This window comes from Mus pahari, chromosome 1 (genome assembly GCF_900095145.1).
Source record: "Mus pahari chromosome 1, PAHARI_EIJ_v1.1, whole genome shotgun sequence".
Lineage (NCBI taxonomy): Eukaryota > Metazoa > Chordata > Mammalia > Rodentia > Muridae > Mus > Mus pahari.
Window position 1 is genome coordinate 14,017,490 of NC_034590.1, and position 19,235 is coordinate 14,036,724.

A 19,235-nucleotide genomic window follows, 5' to 3' on the forward strand; every position below is an offset into this window, starting at 1 on the left:
TTGTAGCACTTCACATTGAATCTTACACTTTAATATCAGATACATTTTAAAGAACTTAGTAACTGCCATAGAATGAAGAAATCCATGAGATTTAATTTTATGTAAAATTTTGCATTTTTCTGCATGCAGACATCAAGTTAGACATTGCAACATTTGCTAAAGATGCTATCTTTTCCCAATTGTATGGTTTGGTTTCTGTGTCAAAAATCAGGTATCCAAAGGTGTGTGGGTTTATTTCTGTATCTTAGATTCAATTCCATTAATCAACCTGCCTGTTTCTATAAGAATACCATGAAGTTTTTGTTACTAGTGTTCTGTAGTACACTTGAGATCAGAGACTATGATACTACCAAATCTTTTGTTGTACAGGACTATTTTAGCTGTCCTGGTTTCACATGAAGTTGGGACTTGTTATTTCAATGTCTATAAAATTGTGTTTAGATTTTCATGGGTAATTGTATTGAATCTGTAAGCTGCTGTTTGTAAGATAGCCATTTTCAGTAAGTTAATCCTATTGATCCATGAGCATGGGAAATCTTTGATCTTCTGATATCTTCTTCAATTTCTTTCTTCAGACACTTGAAGTTCTTGTCACACATGCCTTTCACTTTCTTGTTAATTAGAGTTACAACAAGATATTGTATATCTTGTGGCTATTGTGAAAGTTGTTGCTCCTGTAACTTCTTTCTCAGCCTGTTCATACTTTGCAAAAAGGAGGGGTACTGATTTATTTGATTTAATGTTGAATCTAGCTACATTGCTAAAGGTGTTTATCAGCTATAGGAGTTAATTGGTAGACTTTTTGAGGTCATTTTTGTACAGTGTCATATTATATACAAATAGCAAAACTTTTACTTCTTTCTTCATTTCCAGTTTATATCTACTCAATCTACATTAGCTGTCTTATTGTTCTGGCTAGAATTTCAAGTATGATATTGAAGAGTAGGAAGTGAGTCAACAGCCTTGTCTTGTTCCTTCATATCTACAAATCTAGTACCACCTGAGTGATTCTTACACATTACCAAGTCCAGCTGCAGCATGAGGCACGACCTTGGCTATCTCTGGAACACAGCGTCTTTGTCTACTCAGAAAATACTTCCCAGAAGATTCCACCTCAATGATTCTGGTCTCTTCTTAATCACCACTAATTTCATAGATCTAGCTAACCAGCGTTAATTGTCTGATTAATACCTTCTATTTTTGACCCTAAAACCAGAGCCACATCTCAATCTGGGGACCCACTGAACAGAAGCCAGTATCTGGGAAATCTCTCCAAAAATGCATTTTTGTGGTTTTCAGGTTTAAAGGAGGTGTGTTGGTTAGTTTTATGTCAATTTGATACAGGCTAGAGTTATCTGAAAGAGGGGAACCTTGATTGAGAAAATGCCTCCATAAGATCGAGCTATAAGGCATTTTCCTAATTAGTGATTGATGAGGGAGGGCTCAACCCATTGTGGATTGTGCCATTCCTGTGCTGGCTGGCCTGGGTTCTATAAAAAACAAACTAAGCCAGCCAGTAAGCAGCACCCTTCCATGGCCATTTCCTCCAATTCTGCTTCCTAATTCATGTTCTGTTTAAGATTCTTTCTTTTATTCTTTAGATGATGATCAGCAATAAGGAAGTATAAATTAAATAAACCCTTTCCTGTACAACTTGCTTTTTGGTCATTGTGTTTCATGCAGCAGTAAAATCTCACACTAAGACAGGGAGTTTTCATACATGGCTTCTGTAAAACAGCATTTGAAATTCAACTTTGTAGCCTGTTCATGTTCAGGAGCAGCCATGTTTCAACAAGCCTTTAAGTCTTGGGTTGGCTTAAAGTTAGGAAACTATAAACTGTGTAGGACATGGGAGGGAACAACCGAGACAAAGGACAAGACATAGGTGTCTCGTTTGCCTTAGGACCACAGTTGGTAAAAACCAGTATCTGGAATGTTCTTGCAAGATACCTGTTGTGGAGTCCAAACCAATGGTAAAACCCTACTAAGCATACCTGTACTTTCAGTCTCAGATTATAGATTATGTTTAACTCTCTCTCTTCCTTCTCCGTTCCCTCTACTTCCCTCTCTTCTCGGCAGCCTGGCCTTCTGTGTTCTTGAGAGAAGCAATTGGAATGGATGTGCAACCTGCATTGAGGAAATCTCTCAGAGTTGAAGACAGGATGGAAGTCTCGAGATGTAATAAGACAGTTTGGTCTTATGAGGTAGGTGGCCAAGTCCTAGCAGTTGTAGAGCACTCTAATATGGAGAACTTAATAAAGTGATAGATGCAGGTAGGGTGATGACCCACCCAACCAGTAGAGAATATTGCATTTTTAGTGGTCTAAATAATGTGAAATTTCAGGAATGGTCCTAGAATTTACCATTTAGAATTCAGGAAAGCAGTACCTTGTAAAAGGTTTCTTCTCAATGACTGCTTCCTGATTACACAACCCTTCCCTCTTCCCACCTCCACTCCACTCCATTTCCAAATTTTGCAACTGTTATAAAGAATGCTAAGAGTTTCTGGAAGAAACCACCCTGGAGGTTTTTGTTGGTAACTGAGTGAGATCTTAGAAGGGGAAGAGGAGTGGATCAGGGAAAAGAGGGGGCAGGCCACTCCACTCCTGCCTGAGCTCAACTGTGTGCTTCACAGCAGGCTGAGTTTTACTTTTGGCACTCTCTCAATCTGAAGCTAATATTATGTCTGTAGCTGTGGCTTTGATTCTCCTGCCCACTATCCCACCGTGGAGTTCCCTTTGCATTGCTGAGTCTGTGGCTTTTCCTTTCACCACATTGGAATTCTTCTCAGGACATACAATTCTTTGTCATTTCCATACAATCAACTCCACAAGATCTCAGGCAACCACAATGGACCCCAAGTCCCCTGTAACTTAAGAAGTAAAGGCTTCTGAGATTTTTGGTATCTTCATTCCAAGAAACATTTAGGTACCATCTCAGAGTGTTTATACTGAAAAATCAGTAAGGGGGACTGCTATGTAGTGTATGCCTAAGAAGCAGCACAAGCCAAGCTCAAGTTGGCAATGCCTCATTCTAGAAGTGGGTACAGAACTGTGCCCCAATCACTGTCAAGGATTAAGTCAGTCTGGCTTACTGCAAAGCTATAGTTTCTAAGCCCAATAAGCCCAATAAATTCACACAATCCAGTTACTGTAATTATAAGCTAGATGCCTAGATTGGACAGATATAACACTATACTAATTTATTCCCCAACTTGCAGTTTCTCCTGGTCACGTGGCTCTTGTTCATCATGTGTTCCTCTGTCCTCTCACCTTCCCCTCTCATCATATTCTGTCTCTCTACTGACCCTCACTCTCAAATCTCCAGTCCCACCTTCCCCCTCCACTGCCAGCCTGGTCTACAAAGCGAGTTCCAGGACAGCCAGGGCCACACAGAGAAACCCTATCTCGAAAAACCAAAAAAAAAAAAAAAAAAAAAAAATGTTCCTTTGCTCATGCACTGTGGCCCATGTTATAAAATCCTAGTAGTCCAGAGGCTGACAGAGGAGAGTGTGAGCAGGTTCCAAACCTCAGTAGGTTCAAGTTGCAAACAGAATTATCTCTACTCCTCCATCAAACTTGTACTGCCTGTCCATTCTATTTTAACCTGAGAGCTTAGTCATTTTGAGAACTCATGAAGTGTAGTGGCCCATGGGAAACCAAAGGAAAATGAAGAGAGCTGAAGGTAATTAGAAGAGATAGGTAGAAGGCTTTAGTGGCTGAAGCATACAGGGAGTGGGGATCAGATGTCTGCTTCTGGAGTCCTGAGTCAACAATGCCTTCACTCTACCAGGTCCTCGGCCACACAAAGGGACCTGGCACAGAGACTTAGTATCAGCCCCAGGCAAGCAATGCCTGCTCACCATGTGAGCTAGGTCTCATCAATTCACTTGGACCTAGCCTAGCCTCCCATGTCACTATGACTCAGAGATGCACCTACCTTTGCCTCCTGATGCATCACTATGTCCATCAGTGGTGACTTTCTAAGGCCCTCTCGAAGTTTTTCTGTTTCTCTTCATTTGTTTAACAGCAGAGGTCTACTGTTTATATTGGCACATCTAGGATATGGGTGGGAAAGAGATATATGACCAACGACCCTAGCCAATGAGCTGTTTCATGTTTCTCTCTTTCCCCAGCCCTATGCACATACCAAGAGACATCCTCTACTCTGTACAAATGGGTTAGGCATAGAATACAAGAGGAGTGGGACTTATATTTCACAGGGCTTGTAAAATAGAATCTTAGGCTGCAGGAAGAGGATGAAAGTGCTGAGGGGACAGAAACCATCCTGAACTCCAGAGCTAAAATTTGATGGTGCCATACCCTATCAAGTCATGAAGCTTCAGGAAACAATATAGACATCATCCTGAGCCAATCATAATCTCTTGGTTCATTGGGCCTCACTCCACATCCACTGATGACTCTCTACTTGGATGACACTGAAACCCTGAAATTTCTGCCTCCATTTTCTGAGCTCTGTAATTAAAGGCCTGTGTCACCATGCCTATCTTTAGTGGCTCCAACTTCATCTAATGTGTTATTAGAATTATGGGATTAGTAAGATGAGCAGTTACACTTTACTGCAGTTGAAAAACCACTTATCTATGTGAGCTTGAGTTTAACCATCTTTAGAATAAAGACAGAACTCTCCACTAGTTCCTTCATGAGTCATAAGAGTTTATAACAGTTATAACAGTGATAAAGAAAAACGATATTGCTTATAGTTTGGAGATAATTTTTTAGGCAGAAGTACTGTATTTGGTAGGTGCCTTCTTCAGTTACTCAGAATATAGCCTGTATCTTCCTAGCCACACTAAAGAAATCAGGCTTAGCCACTTATCCCCACTAAGCCAACCAAGAGGACCTAATTAGCAGGTTTAATACAGACCAATCATAATACAGGCCCTCTACAGGAAAGGTGGAAAACTCTCACTGATATTCTAGATGACCCGAATCTATATACTTACTTCCAGGCCAGCCAGAGATTCATGGTCAAACTAGTCTTTGAAAAAATAATAATAAATTGAAAACAATAGAAAAGTCAGAAAAAAGGAAATTTATCATGAAAATCAGAAATGTATTTATTGAGGGCAACTAAATTGAAATAATGACAAAGATAGAAGCAAACTATTCAATCCTTGGAGATAATAACATACTTAGGTGGAGGAAAGAGATAGATGCAAAGCAAGTAATCCATGCAAGCAGTATAAGAGTTTTCCAGCCATCCCTTAAACTCATTCTTAGCTCCTCTGTCTCCTGCAATGTGCAAATGTTTCTTCAGCAGCATTCTTCAATGGAGGACTCAATCTTACCCAGAATGTGATTTCCCAGGAAATTTGAATTTCATGTAGCCCACTGTTTCACTAATTGTTAGCCAAAGGAAGAGATAGCTCTTTAGAAAATCCTTAGTCTTCCCAGGGAAGCAAGTTATAGAGTTTAAGGAATGGGTGGGGACTGCCTCGGAAGGAGCACAATGCTCTTACTGGCAGCTACATTGTAGTTGCCAAGAATAAGGAAAGAGTGGAAGACCTGGAGGGCCTGACCCATGACAGCTAAATGGATGCAGAGAGCACAGTAGGAGCCAGCTTGTCCTCAGGTACACCCTGAGCATCGCCCTCTAGTCATTTGATCCTTTGGCTCTCAAATCCAAAGCTCTCCCACTCATAGTTCATCCATACCTCACACAGCTCTTTGCAAAGGCAAGACTGTCCCAGTCCTAGAGTGACTGACTCCTGTTGAAGTCTTAGGATCTCCTGTGTCCTCCTAATTTTACAGGCTTCATAGAAGCAGAATACCATCCTGATCAGACAAGTCAATCTTCATCCCTGCATATTTCTTTCTTTCCTTATGTGAGACATAAACTCCAGCAGGCATACAATGTACATGTTTCCTTGTGGGCTTGTTCCCACTGTTGTCTTTTTTTTTTTTTTTTTTTAACCACATTTGAGATAAACTGTCTTGTGGCATTGGTCAAGTGCTCAGCCCCTTTTTAAGACTTGTCAGTTTCTCTCCTGATCTTTCTTTTCACTCTTCTTCATTTTGTAGAGATTTGGGACTATGAAACTTCTTTAAAGTGCCAAGGTCTCAGATACTTCTGATGCAATCAATCTTATATTTCTTCCAGGTCGTCAGTGCATAATAGAGGGACATAATTCTTGAATACATTGTTGGAAGATGTCAGATTTATTCCCATGAATACATAATCTTCTATGTAAATGTATTGGCTAAAAATCTTACCAAATCTTTTATAGTCGCAGATTCCATTCAGTATGAGTTTTATCAGCACTCAAAAATACTGTGATGTGCAAAAGCATTAACAGATAACATCAAAGATTTTATTCTTGTTTAACAATTCTATGAAGTGCAAAACTTTACCACATTGACTATATTTATAGGGTTCCTCTGCAGTATGAATTGGCTCTTGATTTCTAAGACTACACACAAAGGTTTTATCACATTGCTTATTTATAGGGTTTCTCTCTAGTATGCGTTCTTTTATGTGTTCGGAGATAACTGTGTTGTGAAAAAGTTTTACCACATTCATTACATTCATAGGGCTTCTCAGCAGTATGTGTGCTTTTATGTATTTGAAGACCACCATATTGTGAAAAGGCTTTATTACATTGATTACATCTGTAAGGTTTCTCTCCAGTATGAATTCTTTCATGAATTAGAAGATGACTATGGCGTGCAAAAGCTTTACAACACTGATTACATTTATAAGGTTTTTCTCCAGTATGTGTTCTTTTATGTATTCTGAGATGACCTTGTTGTGAAAAGGCTTTATCACATTCATCACATTTATATGGTTTTTCTCCAGTATGTGTTCTTTTATGTATTTGGAGGGTATTGTGCCGCCTAAAGGCTTTACCACACTGATTACATTCATAGGGTGTCTCTGCAGTATGTGTCCTTTTATGTATTTGAAGAGTACTGTGAACTGCAAAGGCTTTACCACACTGATTACATTCATAGGGTTTCTCTCCAGTATGTGTTCTATTATGTATTCTGAGATGACCTTGTTGTGAAAAGGCTTTATCACACTGATCACATTTGTAGGGTTTCTCTCCAGTGTGTGTTCTTTTATGTACTTGGAGACTATTGTGCCGTCTAAAGGCTTTACCACACTGATTACACTCATAGGGCTTCTGTGCAGTATGTGTCCTTTTATGTATTTGGAGATTACCTTGATCACATTGGTTCCATTCATCGGGTTTCTCTTCAATATGAATTCTTTTATGCTTTCGAAGGTAGCTACGATGTGCAAAGGCTTTACCACACTGATTACATTCATAAGGTTTCTCACTGGTATGAATTTTTTCATGTCTTTGAAGGTGACTGTGATGTGTAAAGGCTTTACCATGTTGAATACCTTCATGGCTTTTCTCTCCTACATGCATTCTGTCATGATTTTGAGGATGACTCTGATATGCAAACACTTTGCCACACTGAGTATATGCAGAAGGCTTTTCTCCAGTATGACTTCTTTCATGCCTGCAAAGATAATTGAAACATGTGAAAGCTTTACTGCATTCATTACACTAATGAATCACTTTATCTCTATGAGTTTTACACTGTGTTCTAATGGTAAAGAGGAATCAAACCTTGAAGTTTTAATTCATCGGTTAGATCCATGGTGTTCCCGTTCATTACAGGTTACTTTTGTGTCTTTGAAGACACCTTTGATGGTAAGAGTACTTATTTCATGGCTCACATTTATAACATCCTTTTTCCATATGAGATTTTTTTTTCATATTTGAAGAGAACTAGAAGAACTCAGCTTTACCACACTCATTGCATTCACAAATTTCCCTATAGTGTGAGTCATGCTGCATATGAAAAAGGAACCAGGATATACAGAAGAATTTCCACATTCCTAACATACAGGGATTTTCTGCAGTTTGAGCTTGTGGTTGTATTTCCAATGAAGTTGGAAAACAATTAATTGTAAACTTATACCACATTTAGAAAGTCTATTGAGCTCCACTATGTTCATAGCAGCCTTATTTATAATAGCCAGAAGCTGGAAAGAACCCAGATGTCCCTCAATAGAGGAATGGATACAGAAACTATGGTACATTTACATAATGTAAACTCAGCTATTAAAAACAATGAATTTATGAAATTCTTGGGCAAATGGATGTATCTGGAGGATATCATCCTTAGTGAGGTAACCCAATCACAAAAGAAGTCACTAGATATGCACTCACTGATAAGCGGATATTAGCCCAGAAACTTACAATACCCAAGATACATTATGCAAAACACAAGAAAACCAAGAAGGATGACCACTGAGTGGATACTTCATTCCTCCTTAGAATAAGGAACAAAATACTCATGAAAGGATATAGGTACAGAGACAAAATTTAGAGCTAAGATGAAAGGATGGACTATCCAGAGACTACCCCATTCGGGAGTCCATCCCATCATCAGCCACCAAACCTAGATACTAATGCTCATGCCAACAAGATTCTGCTGAAGGGACCCTGATATTGCGGCCTCTTGTGAGGCTATGCCAGTGCCTGGCAAACACAGAAGTGGATGCTCATAGCCAGCTATTGGATGGAACACAGGGTCGCCAATGGAGGAGCTAGAGAAAGTACCCAAGGACCTTAAGGGGGCTGCAACCCTGTAGGTGGAACAACAATATGAACTAACCAGTACCCCCTGAGTTTGTGTCTCTAGCTGCATATGTAGCAGAAGATGGCCTAATCAGCCATCATTGGGTAGAGAGGCCCCTTGGTCTTGCAAACTTTATATGACCCAGCACAAGGCAAGGCCTGGGCCAAGTAGTGGGAGTGGGTGGGTAGGGGAGCAGAGGTGGGGGGAGGGTATAGGAAAATTTCGGGATAGCATTTGAAATGTAAATAAAGAAAACAATAATAAAAAAAAAAAGAAAGTCTATTGAAACGGGATTACTATATATCTTCGAAGTCTAATGGAAGAGAGGTACCTGCTTATTTTAATATCCCTATGCTCACATAGTTTAGATCCATTGTGACCATATAGCTATTGAAAGAAGAATATCAAATGAAAGGTTTCCAAATTGCATTCATATAATTTGACTTTTTGCTCTTCACAGACATGTGGTACAGAGATTAAGGTTTCTCCACAACAACCTTCTTGACTCTCATACACTGTCCACTTCACTAAACTTAACAATACTATAAATAAGTACGTAAGTAACACCAGCTTTATTATGGAATAGTTACTTATTAGAGGCTTTGGACATATGTTTACCACCTATTCAATGTGTAGACCTTTCCCAACATCTAAGTTGTATGAGATTAAACAGACTGGCAGTTCTGCAACATAGTGGTTAAGGGGCTGATTCAAATGGGGATATCTGGTTTTTTGTTTGTTTGGTTGTTTGGTTTGGTTTTTTCAAGACAGGCTTACTCTGTGTAGTCCTGGCTGTCCTGGAACTCACTCTGTAGACCAGGCTGGCCTCGAACTCAGAAATCCGCCTGCCTCTGCCTCCCAAATGCTGGGATTAAAGGTGTGCGCCACCATGCCCAGCTGGGGAATATCTGTTAAGGCACTGTGTCTCTGTCTTTTTTCTTAGAGGAATGACTTGCAAACACAAATCAAATACCTGACATTGATTTTGTGAAAATTTTTAATAATTGTTGATACACTAAAAATCAAGTTTTTTTACACTGTTGCTTTTCTTTAAAATTTTCATAAGAGGCATATTCCATCAGCCTGCATCTGAAAATTACCTTCCATGTCTTCTAGAATGTTGAAAATGTTCAATATTATGGTCTTCCCAATTGTAACCTAAAATAGAGTACCAGAAATTATATGATATATTATTGGAAATTAGGCAAAATTGAAGTTGCTTTATATTCAGTGATCCTTAGAATCATGTTTGATTTAGTCACCTTATTCTTCCACATCCTCATTTGAAATTATAAAAGAGCATCAATAACAAAGAAACAGTTGTCCCCTTATTTTAAAATGCCAAATTAAATTCACTTTCTTACCTATAGCAGTGAGGTTCCTGTAGGTTTCCAGCATCACATCCTTGTAGAGCCTCTTCTGGGAAGGACTGAGCAAAGCCCACTCTTCTCCAGTGAAGTTTACATGCACGTCATCATAGGTTATTCCATTCTAAAATATCCCACACATGTGTAAAATAAAAAGCATGATGCTGACAACACTGTAACTGTATACTTCATTCGCAATATATTCATATAATTCTGGTGCTTCCTTGATTTATTTCCTAATGCAGTAGTTCTAATGTAATTACTAAGCCATTTTAGAAGGAAACTAAATAATGAGGTTTACCTCTGACATTTCTGAGCTCTTTGAATAGGATATTGCTTTGCAAGAGAAATGTCAGTTAAAAAACATAAAAAGAGACAAGAAAACAGATGAAAAGTATGGTGCGAACATCAAAGAAATTGTATGAACAACAAACAAACAAAACAAAATACAAACAAACAAAAAACAAAACAAAACAAAAAAATTGTTGGTCAAGCTAGCTGTATTGGGTTGTGTCTTTAATCCCAGTACACAGGAAGCAGAGATAGGGGTATTCATTGAGTTGGATGCCAAGATGGTCTATGCAACAAGTTCTAGGACAGCCAGAGGTCTCCCATACAAAAATCAACCAAACATTAAAAAGATAGAAAGAATTCAAAAGGTTCTTACTGAAGTTCCTCCAAGAAACTGTACCTGCACTCCAGTTTTGTATTCATCTTCCAGAAATCTATGGTGCCCTAGTTTGAACTGTAACATAAATAAAATCTTACTAAAAGGAAATGGACAGGTGACAATAGAAGCAATGTAAATGCTGATCATAAACAAGAAACATAGGGCAGAAAAGAGCTCTTGTCAGTCATGTTAATAATTGGGACCAATCGCCACAATCGTGCTTACATTTGAACTCACAACTATCCATTATTCATAGTTCATGTCTTCTAAGGCCAGGTTCTGACTACTCTGAGGACCTGGCACAATGAGATGTATATTCATGCACATAGGCAAAATATTCATACTCATAAAAAAACAGGTATAAAGACTATTACAAAATTATAATCTAATGACTCAATAGGTAGTACTAATGCCATGAATATATGCTATTCTGAGAAATAGAATATACTCTGTCAAATTTCAAAATTCAGATGTGGATGAAGATTAGTAGAACAGCATATTCTTGATGTATACTAAAACCTACATTCCAGGTCCATCAGCCAATAATATGAAAACAAAAAAAATGCCAGGCATGTTGGTCTACATTTAACCCCAGTACTCTTGAGGCAGAGTCCGATGGATCTCTTAAGTGTGAGACCTGCCTGGTCTACATAGTTACTTTAAGGGCAGCCAAGGCTACACAGAGAAACTTATCTTTAAAAACAAAAGCAACAAAATTAAAAACATAAAAACATCAGCCTAGCAAAATAACTTAGCACTGAATAGTAATTGCCTCTACTATATGTTAGATGAATTAGAGATAGAGTCGAAGGCAAGACTGCAAGAGGCAGAACCTGACTGTTCAGGTTCAACAGCAACATAGTAGATAGGAAGTACAGGAAATGGGTTGAGTTTCTAGACACTCTTAATTCCAAACCCAATAAGGAATCTAGAAAGGTGGCTTCTACAAAATCTACCATAAAGTCCCCAAAGAAAAAAATGAGAGACAAGCATCATCCTAGGTTGAAAATGGATTTAGTAACTTCAATGATCCCAAAATCTACAACAACCCATACCCTGTTCAAATGTCCAAAGTCTTTTCTGACACTCAAAACAATCTCTTGCTTGCCACATCTTGCAAAATCACAAAACAAGATAGATCTTTCCAAAATAAAATGGCTCAGAATACCCCATAGTGAGGGGGGCATTGAACTAAGGCAAGAAACTAAGCGGGACAAACACCAAATCCAGTATCTTTGGCTCAGATACATGGAGCTTCAGTTTCAAAGGATTTGGACAACCTTGTCCCTGTGACATCTCATCCATCTTTCATTTGGTAACTTATATACATCTCTCTTGTTAGATTTCTCATAGCTTGGGAATCTCAACATCTGTGGTCTCAAAATTCAACTCAGGCTTTATCCTCACAGCCTCCTGCAATGAACTCTGAGTGTCCTCACTGGGGCTCTGACTCTGCCAAACAGATGGCTAGAACAGTGCTGAATTGAAACCACACAGGAAAAAAAATCCATGACATTAAAGTGTATAACTTTCTTGCTTGTGGAACTAGTAGAACATGGGTGATGATGCCACATTTGACTTCTTCAACTTGGGATGGATCCTGCCATGCTTGGACTATAATGGCCGCAGGGTTTATAATATGAAGATCCTTCTGATGACTAGGACTCTCTTTGCTTACTCTTTCCAGAATAGAAGGCTTAGCAAGAGGGAATATTACCCTTAGGGTACCTTTGCAGACTTCCAGTATAGAGCAAGGGCCTTCTCTTTAATGGTGATAACCTCCTTGAAAACTCCTGCATCTGATTCAGAATTTGCCTGCCATCTGAAATTACCCAGTGCTGTTTTTTCTCTACATGGCATACTTTGCATTTATTTCTGCCCTACTTATTGCATTTCTTCACTGTAGTCCTGAAAGAGTCACCAGTAATAACCATCCAACAGTGTCAGGGTTTCCTCTAAGAAATCATCTCTCTCTCTCTCTCTCTCTCTCTCTCTCTCTCTCTCTCTCTCTCTCTCTCTCTTTCTTTCTTTCTTTCTTTAATTCTGCTTTACTCAATATCTCAGGGCCTGGGCAGAACCAAAAAAAAAAATTTGGACCAAAATATCACACAAATAGTCTCCAGCTAAAGTTTCTTTGGAGTCTATTTTCAACTGAAATCTTATGACCTCGACTTCCTCTGTATTACTTTCAACACAACAATCTTCCAAGTCCTCAAAGGACACCTGAGTATGCTCTGGGTACTGCTTCACGTGCCTTTGCTAGCTCAAGCCCTGATATTTTCCATATTCCTTCAAACAAGAACATTCACAGGCTATGTCCAGGAGCAAAATCACATTTTGCTTACCATTTTTTGTTCTACTTTGCTTCTTTGCTGCTGTGATTTAATCCTCTAACCAAATCCATCTCAAGTAATAAGTGGATTTTTTGGATGGTTCTGTCAGGTCACAGTCCATCATTTTGGGAGCTTAGATTAAAAACGCAAGCTAGAAACTTAAATACTAATGCTCATGCCAGCAAGATTCTGCTGAAGGGACCCTGATATTGGGGACACTTGTGAGGCTATGCCAGTGCCTGGCAAACACAGAAGTGGATGCTCACAGCCAGCTATTGGATGGAACACAGGGTCCCCAATGGAGGAGCTAGAGAAAGTACCCAAGGACCTGAAGGGGGCTGCAACCCTGTAGGTAGAACAACAATATGAACTAACCAGTACCCCCTGAGTTCGTGTCTCTAGCTGCATATGTAGCAGAAGATGGCCTAATCAGCCATCATTGGGAAGAGAGGCCCCTTGGTCTTGTAAACTTTATATGACCCAGCACAGGGCAAGGCCTGGGCCAAGTAGTGGGAGTGGGTGGGTAGGGGAGCAGAGGTGGGGGGAGGGGTATAGGAAACTTTCGGGATAGCATTTGAAATGTAAATAAAGAAAATAATAAAAAATAAAAAATAAAAAAAAATTAAGAAAGGGTATTAGAGGGTTAGAAATATGACCATAGTTTAATTAAAAATGAAAAGATATCAAAAAAAAAATGGAAAAACATTTTTTACTGGCTTGCTCCCTTGCTTGGTAGCTGCCTTATGTTCAGCTATCTGTCTTACCTAGGCCAGGCCTATTTGGTTAGGGATATTGCTACTCTCAGTGGAAGAGCCTTCCCATATCAATCATCAATTAACATACTCTCTCACAGACATAGCAACCAACCATTCTGATGGGGATGTGCCCTCAGATGAGGCTCCCTCAGATGACTGACCTTCTGAAATACTGAGAACTAAAGCTACTGATGACATAATGATATATGAAAAAACTCCAAAATGTGTTAACTGTATCAATCATGTAAGTAGCAACCCCCCAAACACTGATGATTGCAGCAAATGCAAAATAAAGATTTACCAAGAAATGAGGAGAGGCAAGCCTTTAGGTTCAAGAATAGAAACCTAAATTGTTAGTCCCTAAAAGTCCCCAAACTCATAATAAAACTCTAGGAACTCATAATATAATATAGCACATTTTCAGAGGAAAAAAAATGTGAAAGTCTAAAACAACAATATCATTATATTATAATTAATAAAATCACACAACATAGATGGCATGACTGATAAAAGGTGGCACAAAGACAGACCTATAAATATAACACAGTCCTTTAAAGAAGAAGGGCAGGAGTATAGTCAAAAAAAAAAAAAAATCGAAGAAATCACTGGCCAGCACTCACCCTGTGTGTACACTCTGCTTCTTTCCTTTACCAATAACAGATAATGGGTTGAGTGGAGGGCTATCCCAACTGGAGAGATTCAACTCCAGCATAAAATGGTTCAATATCACAGAAATAGTTCTGACTATTAAAAGTATGTCCTTCTCTTATGATAAAGAAAAGGATGTCTGTTAGGATCACTTACAAACCATTTTTTCCCTATAATTGATAAGTGAATATAAGTTTACAACTGAGTGAGGAAATGCAAACTTTAAAAAAGTAAATTCAGCAAGCAGATTTTTATAGAAACACTGTGTTTGTGTTATATACCTAAATAGTTTGGTTTGCACTGTTTTAGATGTCATATATAAACACTTATGAAAGCAAGTCTATCCCAATTTCTATCCTTTTATTTGTGTGTGTGAGAGAGAATGTCTTCCATTGTGTGTACAGGTGACACACTAGAAAAGAAAGGGCCAGATCTCCTGGAGCAGGAGTAGCAGGTGTTTATAAGCTTCCCAACTTTGGTTGAGTGTTGTTTAATTAACTCAGGTCAAACCCATAGAGAATATTGGCCAAATGACCTGTCAGCCCACATTGTATATTTTATCCAGTAAGTCCTTCAAAGATTAACAACAAAATTCTAATCATATACACAGTAAATAAATAAGTCCTGTTAATCTGATGCCTCAGTATTAGGACACTGGGTATAGGACCTCCAGACCTTTGCCACTCCCTGTTACCTGAGATCTAATACTAAGGGTTTCCCCTAGTGATCAGCTTCCACTCCCCCTACCCATGCCTCCAGTAGATAACACAGAATATCCCCATGATGTTGGCTGTTGGTTTGCTATCTATTGCTTTTATTATGTTTAGGTATGTGCCATGGCCTCTCCAAGACTTTTAACATGAACTACCAGCAGTTGTATTTTGTTGAAGGCTTTTTTAGCATCTAATGAGATGATCATGTGGCTTTTTTCCTTGAGTTTGTTTATACAGTGTATTACATTAATGGATTTTTCATATATTGAACTATCCCTGCATCCCTGGGATAAAGCATACTTGATCGTGAGGAATGACAATTTTAACGTGTTCTTGGATTTGGTTTGTGAGAATTTTATTGAGTATTTTTGCATTGATATTCACAAGTGAAAATAGATTGGAGTTACCTTTCTTTGTTGGGTCATTGTGTGGTATAGGTATCAGAGGAACAGTGGCTTCATAGAATGAGTTAGGTAGTATTCTCTTTTATTCTATTTTGAGAAATAGTTTTAAGATTATTGGTATTAGCTCTTCTTTTAGGTCTCATAGAATTCCGCACTGAAACCATCTGGACCTGGGCTGTGTTTTGGTTAGGAGGTTTTTGATGAATATTTCTATAACTGGGGGGAGTTGTGGGACTCTATACAATCTACTTTATCTTGATTTAACTTTGATACATGGTATCTGTCCATAAATTCATTCATTTCATCTAGATTTTCCAGATTTGTAGAATATAGAACCATCTCATGACAGTGGGGCACCAAGACCTGATACTATTACTGATGCTATGATGTGCTTACAGATGGTAGCCTAGCATGGCTGTCCTCTGAGAGGCCCTACCAGAGCTGACTGAGACAGACGCAGAGTCTTACACCCAACCATTGGACTGAAGTCAGGGACCCCTATGGTTGAATTAGGAGAAAGATTAAAGAAGCTAAAGGGAAGAGTGACCCTATAGGAAGACCAGCAGTTTCAACTAACCCAGACTCCTGAGAGCTCCCAGAGACTGAGCCACCTACCAGGAGCATAGATGGATCCGACTGAGACCTCTGGCACAAATATAGCAGAAGCCTGCCTATTCAGATCTCAGTGTGAAAAGATGTGCTTGATCCTTGAGAGACTTGAGGCCCCAGGGAAGAAGGAAGTCTGGTGTGGGCAAAACACCCTCTTAGAGGCAAGGGAAAGAAGAAATAGGATGAAGAACTGTGGTGGGGGGGATTGAGGGGAATACAAATAAATAAAAAAATGAAGTAAATAAATTAACAGAGTGAGAAAGAAATCGGACAAAGAACACCCTTCACAAGACCCTCAAATAATGGGAAATATGTTGAAGTAACTCAAAAAATATCAGAAGACGTAGTCTCTCATGTTTATGGATCAGTAGGATTAACAGAGTAATAAAAGCCACACTATCCAAAACAATCTACAGATTCAATATAGTCCCATCAAAATTCAAAGAAAATTGTTTATAGACTTTGAAAGAACAATTCCCACCTCGTATAAAATTACAAAAAAAAAAAAAAAAAAATGTGGCTAGCTAAACCAATCCTGAGAAATAAAAGAACTGCATGGAATTGATATGAAAACAGTCAGACTGCTCAATGGAATCAAACTTAAGATTTGGGCATAATTCCACCCACATAAGATAACCACAAATACACAATATAAAAAGAACAGCACCTTTAACCAGTGGTGCTTGCTAAACTCTATCCAGGCATATAGATGAACACAAATCAATACATATTCATCACCATGCAAAAAACTCAAGTCCAAGTGGATCTCTAAATAAAGTGGACCTCTAAATAAGACCAGGTACACTGAAATTGACAGAAAAGAAAGTATGGAACAACCTTGAATTCATGGCACAGGAAACAATCCTCTGAACAGAATACCAATAGTACAGGCACTAAGATAAAAATTAATAAATAGGACCACATGAAATTTAAAAACAACATCAATTAGACAAGGATATATATATATATATATACATACATACATATATATATATATATATATATATATATATATATATATATATATATATATATATATATATATATATATATATATATATATATATATATATATATATGTTATATATCATGAAAAGAACTCAAGAAACTAAATGTTCAAAACTTAAAAACCTCCTGGCCCAAAACATCCAGGAAATTCAGGATACAATGAAAACACCAAAACTAAGAATAACTGAAATACAGTAGAATAAAGATTCCCAGCTCAAAGGACATGGAAACTTCTTCAACAAAACCATAGAAGAAAACTTCTCCAACCCAAAGAAAGGGATGGCCATAAATTTACAAGAAGCCTCTAGAACACCAAATAAATAGGACCAGACCAGAAAAGAAAATCCTATCATCACATAATAATCAAAACACTAAATGCACAGATCAAAGAAAGAATATTTAAAAGCTGCATGGGAAAAGGGGCAAGAAACATACAAATATAGACCTAGCAGAATTACACCATACTTTTCAACAGAGACACTAAAAGCCAGAAGAGCCTGGTCAGAGGTCATGCAGGCTACTATACCCAACAAAACTCTCAATCAACATAGATGGAGAAACCAAAATATTGAAGGAAAACCAAATTCAAACAGTATCTATCTACCAATCGAGTCATACAGAGGATTCTAGATGAAAAACTCCAACACAAGGAGGGTACCTACACCAAAGAAAACACAAGATATTAATCATCTCTCAATAAAGTCAAAAGGAGAAAACCACATGAAAATAATGCCACCTACAAAAACAAACATAATATGAACTAACAGTCATCTGTCCTTAATATCTCTCAATATTAATGGAATCAAAACACCTTATAAAAAGACATAAGCTAACCGACTGCACGCACAAACAGGATNTAGCATTTTGATGCATACAAGAAACACACCTGAATAACAAAGATATTTTCTCAGAATAAAAGACTGGGAAAAAGTCTTTCAAGAAAATGGTCCCAAGAAACAAGCTGGAGTTGCCCTCCTAATATCCAATAAAATAGACTTTCAACCAAAAGTTATCAAGTGTGATGAGGAAGACAGTTCATATTCATCAATGGGAAATTCCAGCAAGAGGAAGTCTCAATTCTGAATATCTATGCCCTGAATGCTAGGGCACCCACATTCATAAAAGAAGCTTTACTAAAGCTCAAAACACACATTGAATTCCACAGAATAATTGTGGGAGACTTCAACACCCCACTCTCACCAATGGACAGATTATTGAAACAGAAACTAAACAGAGACACAGTGAAACTAAGAGAGGTTATGAACCAAATGGATTTAACAGATATCTACAGAACATTTCACCCTAAAACAAAAGAATACATGTTCTTTCAGCACCTCATGGTGCCTTTTCCAAAATCAACAATATAATTGGCCACAAAACAACGCTCAACCCATAAAAGATGACTGAAATAATCCTATGCATCCTACCCTATCAGATCACCATGGCATAAGGCTTGTCTTCCATCACAACGAAAACAGCAGAAAACCCACATATAGGCGGAAACTGAACATCTAGCTACTCAATGATAACTTGGTCTGAAAAGAAACAAAGAAATAAAGACTTCCTGGAATTTAATGAAAATGTTGAGACAACATACCCAAACTTATGGGACACAATGAAAGCGGTGCTAAGAGAAAAATTCGTAGCACTGAATGCCCTGGTAAAGAAACTGAAGATCTGAATGACAATAACTTCAATATCTTAAGAAAGAATTGGAAAATCTCAGAAAATGGAGAGGTCTCCCATGCTCATGGATTGGGAGAATTAACATAATAAAAATGACCATCCTACCAAAGGCAATCTACAGATTCAATGCAATCCCCATCAAAATCTCAACACAATTCTTCAAAGACATGGAAAGAGCAATTTTCAAATTCATCTGGAAAGGCAAAAAACCCAGAATAATGAAAAAAATTCTTTTTTTAAAATTTTTTATTTATTTATTTATTTTCTGTTTTTATTATTATTATTTTCTTTATTTACATTTCAAATGCTATCCCGAAAGTTTCCTATACCCTCCCCCCACCTCTGCTCCCCTACCCACCCACTCCCACTACTTGGCCCAGGCCTTGCCTTGTGCTGGGTCATATAAGGATGAAAACAATTC

At 38.2% G+C, this 19,235-nt stretch overlaps 1 protein-coding gene across 2 annotated transcripts in view; it reads right to left on the reverse strand.

Moving 5' to 3' along the window:
* Nucleotides 1-5,935: 5,935 nt before the first annotated feature.
* LOC110321485 (zinc finger protein 120-like) overlaps nt 5,936-19,235 on the reverse strand; it is an 86,785-nt gene continuing 73,485 nt past the window's right edge. Inside the window, exons 1-5 of one of the 2 annotated variants that reach the window (XM_029541278.1) lie at nt 13,004-13,048; nt 10,680-10,733; nt 9,986-10,112; nt 9,722-9,779; nt 5,936-7,493 (exon numbers count right to left, since the gene is read on the reverse strand). In XM_029541278.1, the coding sequence (XP_029397138.1) occupies nt 6,461-7,493; nt 9,722-9,779; nt 9,986-10,112; nt 10,680-10,733; nt 13,004-13,006 (1,275 nt within the window). In that variant the 5' untranslated portion in view covers nt 13,007-13,048 and the 3' untranslated portion in view covers nt 5,936-6,460. Of the gene's footprint in view, nt 7,494-9,721; nt 9,780-9,985; nt 10,113-10,679; nt 10,734-13,003; nt 13,049-19,235 lie in introns of those variants that run through there. The other variant, XM_021197740.2, reaches the window with a different exon arrangement.